Here is a 15,188-nt window from a genome sequence, read left to right on the forward strand (position 1 = left end):
GGTGGGAGAGAAGTTTGGATATTGATTTCCTTGACTCCCACCATGACCCCTCAGTGGCCCTAGCTTGGCAGTGGATACTCTTCTACCAAAGATCACACCAAACCCACCCCATGCCCTAAGAGCCTGACAGCTACAGAATTACATCACCCAGACTCTCTTACTTTCTGGCTGTGGATAGAAACGCCAATAGAAAGAACCAGCAGGAGACTAAGGGAGAATGGTGGGAGAGAAGTTTGGATATTGATTTCCTTGACTCCCACCATGACCCCTCAGTGGCCCTAGCTTGGCAGTGGATACTCTTCTACCAAAGATCAAGTTGGACGGCCCCTTTTCTAAGGTTACACCTCTTGCAGGGTTCCAGTAACAGCTCCTTTCTATGGTCCCTTCAGGCCTGGAGGTGGTAAAGGCCCTGGTGTACCATCATCCCTTAGTGATTCCCATAAAATGTCCTCAACCTTTATAAAATTGTCCCTTCATTAAACTCTCTTCAATTATTTCTTTCAGCTTGCCATTTCTTTCTTATGGAAATTCAAAGCAAACTTGTATTTTCCTATAAAGAATTCTTATAAAGAAATCAGCCAGGAATGGCGGCTCATGTCTGTAATCCCAAGGCTTTGAGGTCAAGAGTTCAAGACTAGCCTGGGCAACATAGTGAGACTCTGTTTAAAAAAAAAAGAAATCTAAGTATATTTGAATGTTAAAATTCTTAATAGGAATTTCACACTTATAACTTTAATATAATATCGTTGAATAAACTTAAGTCAAAAAAAAAAAAGAATTTTAAGAGTTAGAAACCATAGCAATCCTCCTGTGAGGATTGTAAGCACTAGCTCTTTACTAGGCATATTGCTCCTGCCTGTAATCTCAGTGCTTTAGGAGCGGTGGGAGGATCACTTGACCCCAGGAGTTCAAGATCAGCCTGGGAAACACAGTGAGACTCCGTCTTTAAAAAATAAAAAAAATTAGACAGGCCTGGTGGAGTACGTCTGTAAGTCCCAGCTACTTGGGAGGCTGAAGTGGGAGTATCACTTGAGCCCAGGAATTCACGGCTGCAATGAGCTGTGATCATACCACTGTACTCCAACCTGGGCAACAGAGCAAGACTCCATTTCAAAAAAAAAAAAAAAAACAACAACTAGCCCTTCATTTAAAAAAACTATCAAAATATCAAAATGAGGTAACTCCAGAAATAATAAGGACACAAACAAGACTTGCTCACAAATACAGTCTATCCTCAAAATAAGATCACAAAAGCAGATTCATTCTGAGGAAGATAACTTGTGGCGTTTGGCACAAATAATGGAATTTGTAACTATTTTTAGTGATTTTATGAACTTTATCCAATAAGGAGGCTTTTCTTTCTCTGAATAACAGTGTCACTAAAGCCACATTAAACTTACTTGGGGACAGTTTCACCAGCATTTGCTAACTCACTTTACTCTCACTTCTTTACGAACAAGAGTCCACAACATCTCTGTTATGAATAGTGTCTCGCTTATGGCATTTGTGCTATCCATGACCTTTAAAGGTAGCATATTCGAAGTGCCTGTCTGAGTACCTGTATCAGAAGTAGTAACAATAATCATATATTACACTGATTAAGTAGCCGCAGAAACTACAATGTGATTAAAAAAAAAAAATGGAATGCAGCCCTTAAATATAAAACTTCCTTATTGGGTTTTATTGCTTTTATTCAACACATATTTTGGGGGCACTTCATTCAACGGGTTCTGAAATGCAAATGCCTGGACCAAGACCTTGTACACTCAGATTCTGAAGTCTAGTATACAGCCCAGGCATATGTGTTTTTAAAATGCACAGCTGATCTTTGGGATCAAAAGCTGAAATCCACAAGTTAATAAGCTGAAATCCACAAGTTAGTATGTGCCAAGTAGCGTGCTTGGTGCTGGGGATAATTTCAAGAAACTCACAATCTAAAGCCAGGGAAACACAAACACAAAATCATAGCTGAGAGGGCTAAATATTATGACAGAATTAAGCACAGGGTGCTAAGGCTGCAAAACAGGGGAGCATCTGATACAGCCTAGAGAATCAGGAAAGACCTTGTAGAATATAAGTAGAAGAAAACCTGGCAAAATAAATAAGCATCTGCCAAGTAACAAGAAGAGTGAGTACAGGAAACCCATTCCAAGTAGGGGAGCAGCATGTGCCATGGCTTGAAAGTAAGAGAATAGGAACTATACACAGTTCAGTATGCCATCCTAAACACACATCCTTAGAGCTAGAGGTCAGGGTTAGCAAGCCAAAGCCTATGGGCTAGCCACCTGTTTTTGTACATACTGTTGCTCTGAAACACAGTCATGCCCATTCACACAGAGAATGCCCATAGGTGCTTTCACAATACAGCAGAGTCAAGTAGGTGAGACAGAAACTACATGGTCCACAAGTACAAAATGTTACTTATCTGCCCCTTAAGAAAAAGACTGCCCATCTCTGGTTTAGGATATGAAAGGGAATATGGCAATACTCATCAATAATAGCAGCTAACCTTTATTGAGTGCTTACTATGCACTATGTACTGCAGAAAGCACTTTCCATGTACTAACATTTAATTCTCTTAATCCCAGATGTTGTCACTATGAGCCAACTTTGCAGATGGAGAAAGCACTAACTGGTGAATCCAAAAAGGAACATGAGTCTGCCAGACTCTACAGCCCACTTAACCACTGTGTTATGAAAGATAAATTCAGCTCATGAAAGGTCTTATACATTGGGCAAATTCCTTGAACACTGTCCTGAAGATCTTAAGATTTGCAAGGCCTGGCTGCTGGTTGAAGACTGCAAATAAGAGGCTTACAGAAATACGTGGAAAAAAACAATGGTAAATGTAAATCCTAGCAGCAATGGCTAGGATTAAAGGTAGATGGAGAAATGATTTTAAGAATGTGAAGCAACAGATCAAGTTTATTGATGTGATTTACTAAATGAGGGAAGATGAGGAAACAGTTAAGAAAGTGCAAGTTTGGACAACTGTGTCAATTACAGTAGATCACTCATGGAGAAAGATAATACGGGAAAAAGAGCAATGTAAACGTGGTATGTTCAATTTTGTATTGTATTCACAATCTTCAGTACCAATATTATACATTAAAGAATGGCAAAGAAATACTTAATATTTTTATTCTTACCTCTAAAGTTTTCAACAACGTTTGTGTTACATAGGTCTTTCCACTGGCAGTATGTCCATAAATAAAAATGGATGGAAAGCTAAAATGATGTCTCTAAGGGGAGAAAAAACAAAGACAAATATGAGGCTGCACACACAAAATAGAAAATAAACACTTATCAACTTGTGAGAAAGTTGTATGTGGAAAAGTAAAATATTCAATCCAAATTCCTAACAGTGAGCATATTGTGGATGCATCAACACACTTTGAACTTACTTGAATTCAACTCTAAGCACTTTCTTTGTTATGAAATTAAAATTTCTGTAACATATTTGGCATATTTTATTATGTACTATATATGTATATTTTTTATTATTGTACAGGTTTACATATACAAACTTGTATTTTCAACTTTATAGGACATTTAAGAGATTTTTCAAGGATAATTTTGTCCATACTCCATTTTTATATTACTCCTTCTTGAAGACTCTTATCTCCTGGGATGACACAACTTCACTGTACATTTTAATGCTATGAAATTAAGTACATATAATCAAAAGATTAAAAGGGATTTCAAGGGTCCTCATTCTTAGGAAAACTTACAGACTACTTCTGAACTATGCACACTCACTAATGCTGGCATAAATGCATACATCAGATCACATAAAACACTAATAAAATCTGCATAGCATTTATTTTAAAATACATACAAGATCTTTCTGCAGTACATTAAGTTAGCAGCTAGATAAAAGTAAACATTGTCAATGGTCTCTCTGGTCTAGTTAATACTACAAATACTTATACTTCATTACTTAAATGAACACTTTCATTAGATACCTACTAAATGCTGAAAACCAAGCAGTACTGAAAAGTACAAATATCAGTAGAAGACATTATCTACTTTGGAGGAAATTACAGTCTACATTTTTAAAATAATTATAGGAAAACTGGATCACATTTTTAAAATAATTATAGGAAAACTGGATTACATTTTTAAAATAATTACAGGAAAACTGGATTTTTTTTAATAATACTATTTTTTTTTTTTTTTTGAGATGGAGTCTCACTCTGTCATCCAGGCTGGAGTGCAATGGCGCGATCTCGGCTCACTTCAGTCTCTGCCTCCTGGGTTCAAGTGATTCTCCTGCCTCAGCCTCCCAAGTAGCTGGGATTACAGGCGCGTGCCACCGGGCCCAGCTAATTTTTGTATTTTTAGTTACGACGGGGTTTCACCATTTTGGTCAGGCTGGTCTCGAACTCCTGACCTTGTGATCCACCTGCCTCGGCCTCCCAAAGTGCTGGGATTACAGGTGTGAGCCACTGCGCCTGGCCTATTTTTCAATAATACATTTTTTTTAAATAATTACAAGAAAATGGGATTATGCAATTTCCATGAGGAAGTTGAGTCTCAATTATCATCGATTACAGCAACAGTCACAAACATTTATTACATTCTAGTCACTAAGTTAAACATTTCCTTTTATAAGACAAATCAGGAAGTCTGATTTACACAGGAAAAAGACTCTAAATGGCATACAGCTATGGCAAAAGCAGCTCAACTGCTAAAAATAAACTAAAAATTTACTGGAAATGAATAGGTAATGTAATACATGAACACTTTTCTAAAGTTTATATGTAACAATCATATAAATTAACTGGCTCAAAAATTCTGTCTCAGCAGGGTGCAGTGGCTCACGCCTGTGATCTCAACACTTTGGGAGGGCAAGGCAGGCAGATCACTTGAGTTTAGGAGTTCGCCTGTGAAACAGTGAAACCCCATCTCTATGAAAAATACAAAAATAGCCAGGCTTGGTGGCACACACCTGTGGTTCCAGCTACTCGGAGGCTGAGGTGGGAGGATTGCTTGAGCCTGGGAGGCAGAGGCTGCAGTGAGCCAAGATCATGCCACTGCACTCCAGCCTGGGAAAGAGAGCCAAACTCTGTCTCAAAAAACAAAAGCAAAAAATTCTGTCTCAAGAATTAAACGCATGTTGCTGAGTATCTCTGCTATCCATTACATGTTGTTGCCTAATAATACCTTATAACATCTTTCCTATTGTGACCTAGAATTATATTGAACTGTTCCACTGTTATTTAACCTTCCACCTTTATAAATCTCGCTAACGTAAACTGCAATAAGCTAGTGCCTGCCACAGAAAAGGTGTTCAGTAAATATTTATTTATTGAACAAATAAATGAGTCTCCTTAGAAACATGAACCAATTTTTTATATTTCCTTCCTATTAGTTCTTTGTATTTCCCACATGCACAGCAACTTGCAGAAAACTGGTAATAAAATATTGTTAAACATAATTTTCATTAAGAGCAAAGGTCAAAAACCCTTCTGTGATCCACCACCAAGTCAATACTACTTATCCCTATTTGCCAATGTTCTTTTTCAGCAAGAGCATTTCTGGTTGGAGTGATCTGCGTTCCAGAGATGAAATGCAGAGAACATAATCAAGAAAATGCTCCAGTAATAATATAACTATCATTAAAAGCATTATAAATAGAAAATTAATTGAAGATGCAGTTGTTGACCTCTAACTTCCCTAAATAATGCGCCCCTTTAGACAAGGGGAGTACTTTTCCACTAATGCTTCACAGGCCACCTCAGACTGCCATGAAGTATTTCTAGTTGGATGAAAGTACTGTCACGTGTTCAAAGATGGACCACATATACAACAGTGGTCTCATAAGATTATAATACCCTATTTTTGCTGTACCTTTTCTATGTTTAGATACGTTGAGATGCAGACTTATCACTGTGTTACAACTGCCTACGGTATTCAGTAGAGTTGCACCGCTGTAGAGGTTTACAGCCTAGGAGGAATACACCATACAGCCTAGGTGTATAGCAGGCTACACCATCTAGGTTTGTGTAAATACACTTTATGATATTCACAGGGATTAAATTGCCTAACGATGCATTTCTCAGGACGTATCCCCCTCATTAAGTGACAGCAACGCATGACTGTAGTTAAAAAAGCAAACCAGAAGATGGGGATATAGTATGACCCTATATTCTCATTCACTTTCTTCACAGGTAAGATCCAAGTTTGATTAATTCCAATTCTGATTAATGAGTCTGAATCAAAAAGTACATCAAAGACCACCAGAAAATAGTCAAACATAGGTTAAATTTTGAATTGGTGAATGCTACCCTCTGTCTATTGAAAGGACTCCCTATGTAACTATGTTCATCCAGAGAAGACAAACTCCTCTCTAGGGCATCCTGTGAACTATCAGTTAAGGAGAAAAGTTTACAGTAGACCTCTTCCGGACTGTTACAATTCTGGAAAAGCCAGTGAATTTTTAAACCTGAAGCACTGCTTTGCCCCTTAGTGGCCTTGGAAGCAACCACCTCTCTACATTTGACTCACTCCAACTACCGCACAGAAACGTGTGAACTTATATTTGAATAAACAACACTCTGCAAACACATCTGTTACATAAATGTCATTGGGCTGGGGTAAGATAAGCAACTTCTAGGAGCTAATGTGGGCAAACTTCTCAAAAGTGTGGCGTATGTCAAACACGTCTTAGGCAACGTTCTGTAGTGCAGGCCGGTCCTTCTTAGACAGTCTCCTCTTCAATAATCGGAAGAGATTGTGGGTGAAGGTACAGTACAGAACCACAACACCCCTATTTAACATAAAAACGGCCTTTTGGCCCTCAATCCAAACACGAAAAAATATATATATATTGGAACAGGTCGCAAGACTACCGAAACGTCTGCCTCCAGGATCTGGAAGACAGTTTAACTACAATACCTCTCCAAACAAGGACTGTAAGGTGGACACTTGAGACTCGCGACAAAGCACCACGTTTTCCAAGTGGGGCATTCTGGCGGGCACCCCGCAGTGGCCAGTGCAGCCAGCCCACAGGACCCTAACACAAGCTGAAGCGTTTCCCGGGTCTGGCGGCCCGCTCTCCCGCCGGAAACCGGACCCGCAGCGTCGTGGGAGGAGCCGGTGCTGCCCCGCTGCGGAGTGACGACAGCGCGTAAGCCGAGCGTCGCCGCCGCTCTAGTCTCACGGCCGGAACCGTCGTCTTCTCGCTGGTCTTGTGCCCTCCCGGGCTTTGCGGAGTGTTCCGCTTGGTGAGGATTTCGGGCTGCCGCGTTTTCCACTCAAAGGCCAAGAAGACGACGTGGAGATGGGCGAATAGGGAAGGGGTGGAAGGGGTTAAGGGGGTCCTATGGGCCTCCAATGACCTGTGAACCCCGTGCCTTTAGTTTTCCTGGCTGGAAGCCCCAAGTTTAGACATCTTGAGTGCCTAAGACGGACCAGGAGCTGCGGCCCTTAGAGGGACGTGGAAGGCGGACTTAGGAGACTAATGTTGTCAAAAGATGTTTTTTTTTTTTTTCCGTGACGTCGTCGTGGGAAATTAGTGGCATTGAGTACAAAACAGGGTGTAATGGGGTTTAATGCACAGCTTGGAATTAACTATTTTTCGTGCAAGCTTGAAACCAGATGTGGAAGGCCTCTCATTCCTAATGGGAGGAAGTCGTAGCGTGGGTTGGTGAGGGTGATAGTAAAAATGCTACTTTTAGCATTAGACTTTCACGTGTATTTATTCGTGGGGCACCTACTAGCAACTAAACAGTAGAAGATTGTGGAAATAAGATACAGAAGTAGGCACGTGCGTGGTGGAAAGAGAGCTTGGCATCCTGAAACCCCTGGGTTGGGACCACTGACCTAACTGCTGGATAGTGGGACTTTGGAATAGTTGAGTCTCAATTTCCTTATCTATAAAATAGGGATAATACTGGCTAGGTTATTGCTAGGAATAAAAAAGCCTGTACATACTACCTGTTATACATAAATTTAAATTGTGGACTTCAATCTGCCCAAAGATTGTAGATCAGTCTTAAGATGGTCAAAAGGAGGATCTTTTGAGAATTGTATGTAACGTATTAGCTAGTCAAAATCATTTTTTCACAGCAACAATTCAAAAGCATTTGTCCAGGTACTTTTTAATAGAGAATTCTAAAGGTTATAATGGGACTATCCATCAAATTTCAGTGTCTTCAAGGGAAGCTTGGAGAATAGCCTCTGCTACTCTCCCAAGACTGTTATACATCTGTAACATAGTATGCATATAATGTATGCATACATCATAATCATAACACTACATCTTTATAGCATTCAATAAAACTGACTAAATAATTGGCTAAAATGTTAGTCTCCCTCTCTATATACTTTATGAGGGCAGGAAATACTGTCTTCACAGTTCAATTTCTAGCATACACAGTTAATGTCTGGCAGATACATAAGAAACAGTCAAATAATTGTTGACCTGAAAGAACATGCCTTACCACCTGGATGATTTAGGATAGTTTCTCAGAGGAGAGAACCTGGAAGCTGAGGCTGAAGAAAAGATTCACCTGTGAGACCAAGAAGGAAAATGTAAACAAAAGAATGTAAAGACAAAAAGGAACAAATGGGCAATCCTGTACCAGAGACTAGCAAATACTTTTTATGTGTAAACCTGGAGAGTAGTAGGAGGTCAGGCTGGAGACCAATAAAGAACTTTAGGCAGAGAAGGAAATGTTGAGATTTGACTTTTAGAAATATCCATTCTGACTACAGTGTGGAAAGTGGAATCAATTTGATTTGTTGAAAAGGCTATTGCAGTGTCCCAAACAGTAAATAATAATGACCTCAATAAACAATGGGAATAGGTAAGAGGGAATGGTAATTAAAGTTTATTAAACATAATGTGACAGACACTGTGATAGATATATTACTCCCATTTAAATTTTAATATTATAATAGAGTTACCATTCTTGTTTCACATATGGAAAAACCAGCTGAGGTTAGGTAATTTATCCAAAGGTTTATAGTTCATAGTTACTTGAACTTAGATCTGGTTAATCCTAAAGCCTTATTCTTTTTACTACCCCATACTGAGAATGTGCTAGGTCTGAGAGAAATTCAGAAGTATATTTTACAGAACTCAGTAGCTGTTTGTAAGAGATGGAGGGAGGAGTCATGGAGACTAGCATTTAGGTTTCTGACATAGGTGATTTTAGGTTTTGCTAGTAGTGAAATAAAAAATAAGGAATACAGATGAAAAGCCAGATGGAAAAATAAGGAGCAGGTTTATAGATTTAGTTTTATCTTTATGGGATAAGAAATGATCAAAGTGAGTTTGTTATATTAAATTTGAAGTGTCTGCAAAACAACCAGATAAGTCCAGTAAAAATGGGCTCTGTAGCTCAGGAGAGAAGGGCCCAGAAAAGGAGACACAGAAATATATACATATAGGTAGTATATAGGTAGTTGAGCCAGTGATCTAAATGAAATTATTCATGGGTGTTTATATCATGGATTTCATGGAATTATTTAAAAGTAATTAACTAGGACTAGGGAATAAAGGGAATTTTCTCAACTGGATAAAGAGCATCTATAAAAAAACTATAGCTAATATCATAATTAATCATGAAATACTAATGCATTCCCCCCTACATTCAGGAACAAGGCAAGGGTGTCTGTTTTCACCCCTCTGTGCAACATTGTACTGGAGTTTGTAACCAGTGCAATAAGAAAAAGAAATTAAACGCACCCAGATTTGAAAGAAAAAAAAACGAATTTATTTGCAGACAACATGATTGTTATGTAGAAAATCTGATGGATTCTACAAAATAGTTACTAGAACTGATAAGTAAGCTTTGCAAGGTTTCAAGATGCAAGATTACCATAGAAAAAATAGTATTTCTAAGTACTAGCAATAAGCAATTGGAAATTGAAATTTAAAATAACAGCACAATTTCAATAGCATCAAAAATGATTAAATACTGAAGAATAAATCTGACACATGTAAGACTTGCACACTGAAAACTACAAAATATTACTGAGAAATTAAGACAATATTTTAAAATATAGAGGTACCGTGTTTAAGACTCAGACTCAATTTTGTTAAAATTTGTCACTTTTACCCCAAGCTGATGTGTTGATTCAACACAATCCCAGTCAAAATCTTAGTGTGCTCTCTCTCTCCTTTTTTTTTTTGGCAGCAAATGACAATTTAAAAATAGGCTTGGCCAGGGGAAGTGGCTCACACCTGTAATCCCAACACTTTGGGATGCCAATGCAGGCGAATTGCTTGAGCTTAGGAGTTTGAGACCAGCCTGGGCAACATGGTGAAACCCCATCTCTACAAAAAATGCAAAAGTTAGCCATGGTGGCTTGTGCCTGTGGTCGCAGCTGCTCGGGAGGCTAAGGTAGGTGGATCACTTGAGACCAGGAGGTCGAGGTTGCAGTGAGCCATGATAGCACCACTGCACTCCAGCCTGGGCAACAGAGCAAGACCCTATCTCAGAAAAAATAAATAAGGAACGTGAATTTTACAAAATAAAAATAGACTAAAGATTTGAACAAGCACTTAACTGAAAAACGATATACTGACCACAACTAAGCACATAAAAAAATGTTCAACATCTTTAGTAATTAGGACAATACAAATTAAAACCACAATAAGATACTGCTACACACCTGTTAGAATCTAGCCTGAAATTAAAAAGACTGACCATTCTGAAGTGTTGGCAAGGGTGTGGAGCAACTATAACCTTCATACGTTGTTGCTAGGAATGTAAATGGTAAGCCACTTCGAAAAACAGTATGACAATTTCTTAAAATTTAAGCAGACACCTACCATATGACCCAGTCATTCTACTCCTAGATGTTTACCTAAGAAAACGTGTTCGTGCAAATACTTAGACACTACTATTCAGTGGTTTATTTGAAATCCAAAAATTGAAAACAAATTCCATCAAGAAGTAAATATATTTAAAAATTGTGGGATATTCATACAAATATTTTTCAGCAATATAAAGGACTCAGTATGTGTAATACCATGGATAAATCTCACAAATAATTATGCTAAATGAAATAAGCCAGATTCGCTACCCCCACAAAAAAGTATGTACTGTATGCTTCTATTTTTATAAAATTCTAGAAAAAATAAACTATAGTTAAAGAAGTAGTAAGGTAGTAGTTAAAAGAAGTGATAGTGGTTGTCAGGTAATGAGGAGGTGGGTCAGAAAGGAGGTATTATAAAGAAGAGTGAGGAAATCTGGGGAGTAGTGGATATTATAGGTTGAATTATGTCCTTCCTCCTTCTAAAATTCACTGAGATTCTAACTCCTAGAAGCTGTCAGTGTGGCCTTATTTGGAAATAGGGTCTTTGCAAATTTAATCAAGTCAAGATCAGGTCATTAGGATAAGCCCTATTCCAATATTACTATTGTCCTTATAAGAAAAGGCCATATGAAGACACAGACATGGGGAGAATGCCAAGGGAAGATGGAGGTAGAGACTGGAGCAATGCATCTGCAAACCAGGGAACACGTAGGATCACAGGCCTTCACCAGAAGCTAGTAGAGGCACATGGAACAGATTGTCCCTCAAGACCCTCAGAAGGAATCTCTATTGCTGACACCCTGATTTTGGGCTTCTAGCCTTCAGAACTGATAGAGAATACATTCTGTTGTTTTAAGCCAACTAGTTTGTAGTACTTTTTTATAGCAACCCTAGGATATAAATACAATGGTTATAGTCATTATCTTGATGTCAAAGTTTCATGGAAACATATGTATTTCAAAACATATCAAATTAAGTTATTAAGGTGTGCTAATTATACCTTAATAAAATTCCTCAAATTTAATTAATTAAAATAAAGGAGGGTTGTGCATAGAATAATGATGATAGTGTGTTATGACCAATAGTACTGATTAATCCAATTCTATTTCTGTGAAATCCATTAGAAAACACAGAAAACCATCATCAATTTGTGACTGCTTTACTTGTGTCTCCAGTACATCTGTGCTTTCTCACTTTCAAGCCTTCGCTTCTACAGTCACTTTCTTACACGACCCCACCTACATCCAAATTGAATAAATTATTCATGAAATGAAATGAATTGAGTACCTACTTTCTCTGAAATGTTCTCAGTGTTCAGGTAGAGCAGTGAATAAAACAGATACCTCCTCCCTACACAAAGGGTCATTATGAGGGCTTGTATTTTTGTCCACCTACACCTTTAGACTCCATTTTAATCTGCCAGTTCTGCCTCTAGAACCCAAATCAGATTCATGAAAGAGTGCTGGGCCCCGCCTTTTGCAATTACCATGAAGGCAGGCTGACTAGTGCCTCTCATATATTTATATATACATATCCTATTGGTTTTGTTTCACTGGAGAACCCTAATATATGTTTTTTAAAAATTCAGATTTATTGAGGCATAGTGCATATTTTCTCTTTTTAGTGTACAGTTCTGAGTTTTTATAAACATACACAGTCTGTCATCACTACCAAAATCAAGATACAGAACAATTTCATTACCCACAAAATTCCCCTGCACTCCTCTGTAGGCAGCCTCTTTCCCCTTCCCCCAGAATCTGGCAAACACTGATTTCTTTTCTTGTGGTTTTACCTTTCCAGAATGTCATACAAATGAAATCATATAATATGCAAACTTTTGAGTTTACTTCTTTTTCTAAGCATAACACATTTGAAATTTATTCATGTTATTGCATATATTAGCAGTTCATTCCTTTTTATTGATGAGCAAAAATCCATTACATAGCTGCATCATAGTTTATTCTCCAGGTTAAGGACACTTTGTTTACATTAAGTTTTTAACATTATGAATAGAGTCACTATAAACTATCATGAACAGGGGTGTGTGTGTGTGTGTGTGTGTGTATGTGTAGTAATCGCCTGACAGATTCTTCTTGTCTACTGTACAGACAGAGCTAATTTACTGAGAGCTGAGACAGTGGTATTGCAGTAGAGAAAGAGGTTAATAATTGCAGGGCCAGCCAAGCAGAAAGATGGGAGTTATTACTCAAATCAACCTCCCTGAAAATTTGGAGGCTAGGGTTTTTCAAGGATAGTTTGGTGGGCAGGGGGCTAGAAAATGGGGAATGCTGCTTTATTGGGTCAGGGATGAAATCATAGGGGGTCAAAGCTGTCTCGTTTTGCTGAGTCAGTTCCTGCCTGGTAGTCACAAGACCAGATGAGCCAGTTTCTTGGTATGGGTTACCAGTCCGGATGGTGCCAGCTGGTCCATCAGAATGCAGGGTCTGGGAAGTACCTCAAACACCAACCTTAGGGTTCACAATAGTAGTGTTATCTATAGGAGAAATTAAGTTTACAAATCTTGTGACCTCTGGCTACCTGACTCTTGAATCATAATTCTAAGCTTATGGCTAATTTGTTAGTTTTACAAAGGCAGTTTCAGTCCCTGAGCAATAAGGGAGTTAGTTTTGGGAAGGGACAATTATTATAGATTCCTCCCATATTTAGCTGGGCCTATACTCAGGAACAAACAAGGGAAGCTTGGAGGTTAGACACAAGATAGAATCAGTTAGGTTAGATTTCTCTATTAAAATTTTTGCCAGGGCAGTTTCAAACATAGGTATTTCATTTCACTTAAGTAAAATATAGGAGTGGGATTGCTGGGTCATATGATAAATATATGTTTAAGCTCATAAGAAATTGCCAAACTGTTTTCCAGAGTGACTGTACTATTTCACATTCCCACTGGCAATTAGCAGAATTCCAGATATTTCATATACTTATCCTGTTACTTTTAGCCTACCTGTGTTCTATTTTAAAATGGGTTTCTTATAGGCAGTGTATACAGTTGGCCTTTTGTATCTGTGGTTTCACTTGCATGAATTCAACTAACAGGATCAAAAAATATTAGAAAAAATAATATGGAACAATACAACAATACAAATAATACAAATAAAAGCAATACAGTATAACAACTACTTACATAGCATTTATATTGTTTTAGGTATTATAAGTAATCTAGAGATGATTTATACAGTGTACAGGATGGCATGCATAGGTTTCATGCAAATATTGTAGACATTTTATATAAGAAACTTAAACATTCACATTCTTTGGTATCCTTATGGTCTGTGGGAGCCAATCCCCTACGGATACCAAGGGACAGCTGCAGTGAGAACTTTCTTATTTATTCTTATTTATCTTGTCTGACAATTTCTGTATTTCAATTTATGTCTTTAGATGATGTATATTATCTTAATTATTGGTATAGTTGAACTGAAATCTATCCTCTTGTTGTTTCCTATTTGTTTCATTTGTATTTTTTCCTTTTTTCTCTTTTTTGCTCCTTGCTTTTAGGTTACTTCAGCATTTTAAAAAATTACATTTTGCCTCTGCTTTGGGCTTTTTATGCCAGTTTTTAAAGTTGTTATCATGTTTGCCCTAGAGTTTATAATACATACGTTTAATTAACCACCATCTACCTTTAAACATATTAAACTGCTTCAAGACTACTGTAAGAGCCTTACAACGGTACTTTCAATTCTCACCCCAATCTTTTTTGCTTTTGTTGTCACATCTTTTACATCTTATTATCTTATATAAACCCAAAATATGTTGCTACTAGACCAGTGCTGTGCAGTAAAGCTTTCTGTTTTGTTCAATACAGTATTCACTGGCCACATGTGGCTGTTGAACTCTTGAAATGTGGCTAGTTATAACAATGGACTGAAATTTTAGCTTTTATTTTTAAATTGTTAATTAGTTTACATTATATTGCTACCTTTTGTTAGTGGCTAGTGTATTGAACTGTACAGATTTAGATAAATATATTTTAGAATGCCTAAAATAAAAAATAAAACAGGGACTGGGCACAGTCGCTCATGCTTGTAATCCTGGCACTTTGGGAGGCTGAGGAGGGAAGATTACTTGAGCCCAGCAGTTTAAGACCAGATTGGGCAACATGGAGAGACCCCAACTCTACAAAAAATAAAATAAAATAATTAGCCAGGCATGGTGGTGTGCACCTGTAGTCCCAGCTACTTGGAGGATCTAAGGTGGGAGGATCTAAGCCAGGGAGGTTGACATTGCAGTGAGCTGTGATTGGATGACAGAGCGAGACCTTGTCTCAAAAGAAAAAAAAAAGAAAAGAAAATTAAAATTAGTAAATAAATGAGGCTAAGGCTTTTATATTAACATTCATTTGATCATTTCTGGAAATTTTTTATTTCTTTTTGTAGATCCAGATCTTTGCCTAG

General features: G+C 37.8%; 1 protein-coding gene across 1 annotated transcript in view; it reads right to left on the minus strand.

The window, feature by feature from the left end:
• Positions 1-7,108, minus strand: part of ORC5 (origin recognition complex, subunit 5) — a 78,753-nt gene extending 71,645 nt beyond the window's left edge. Inside the window, exons 1-2 of the mRNA XM_011927751.1 lie at positions 6,901-7,108; positions 3,150-3,242 (exon numbers count right to left, since the gene is read on the minus strand). Of these exons, the coding sequence (XP_011783141.1) occupies positions 3,150-3,242; positions 6,901-6,972 (165 nt within the window). The 5' untranslated portion in view covers positions 6,973-7,108. The remainder of the gene's footprint in view (positions 1-3,149; positions 3,243-6,900) is intronic.
• Positions 7,109-15,188: the final 8,080 nt, after the last annotated feature.

The sequence above is a fragment of the Colobus angolensis genome, unplaced genomic scaffold (genome assembly GCF_000951035.1).
Source record: "Colobus angolensis palliatus isolate OR3802 unplaced genomic scaffold, Cang.pa_1.0 Scaffold74, whole genome shotgun sequence".
Classification (NCBI taxonomy): Eukaryota; Metazoa; Chordata; class Mammalia; order Primates; family Cercopithecidae; genus Colobus; species Colobus angolensis.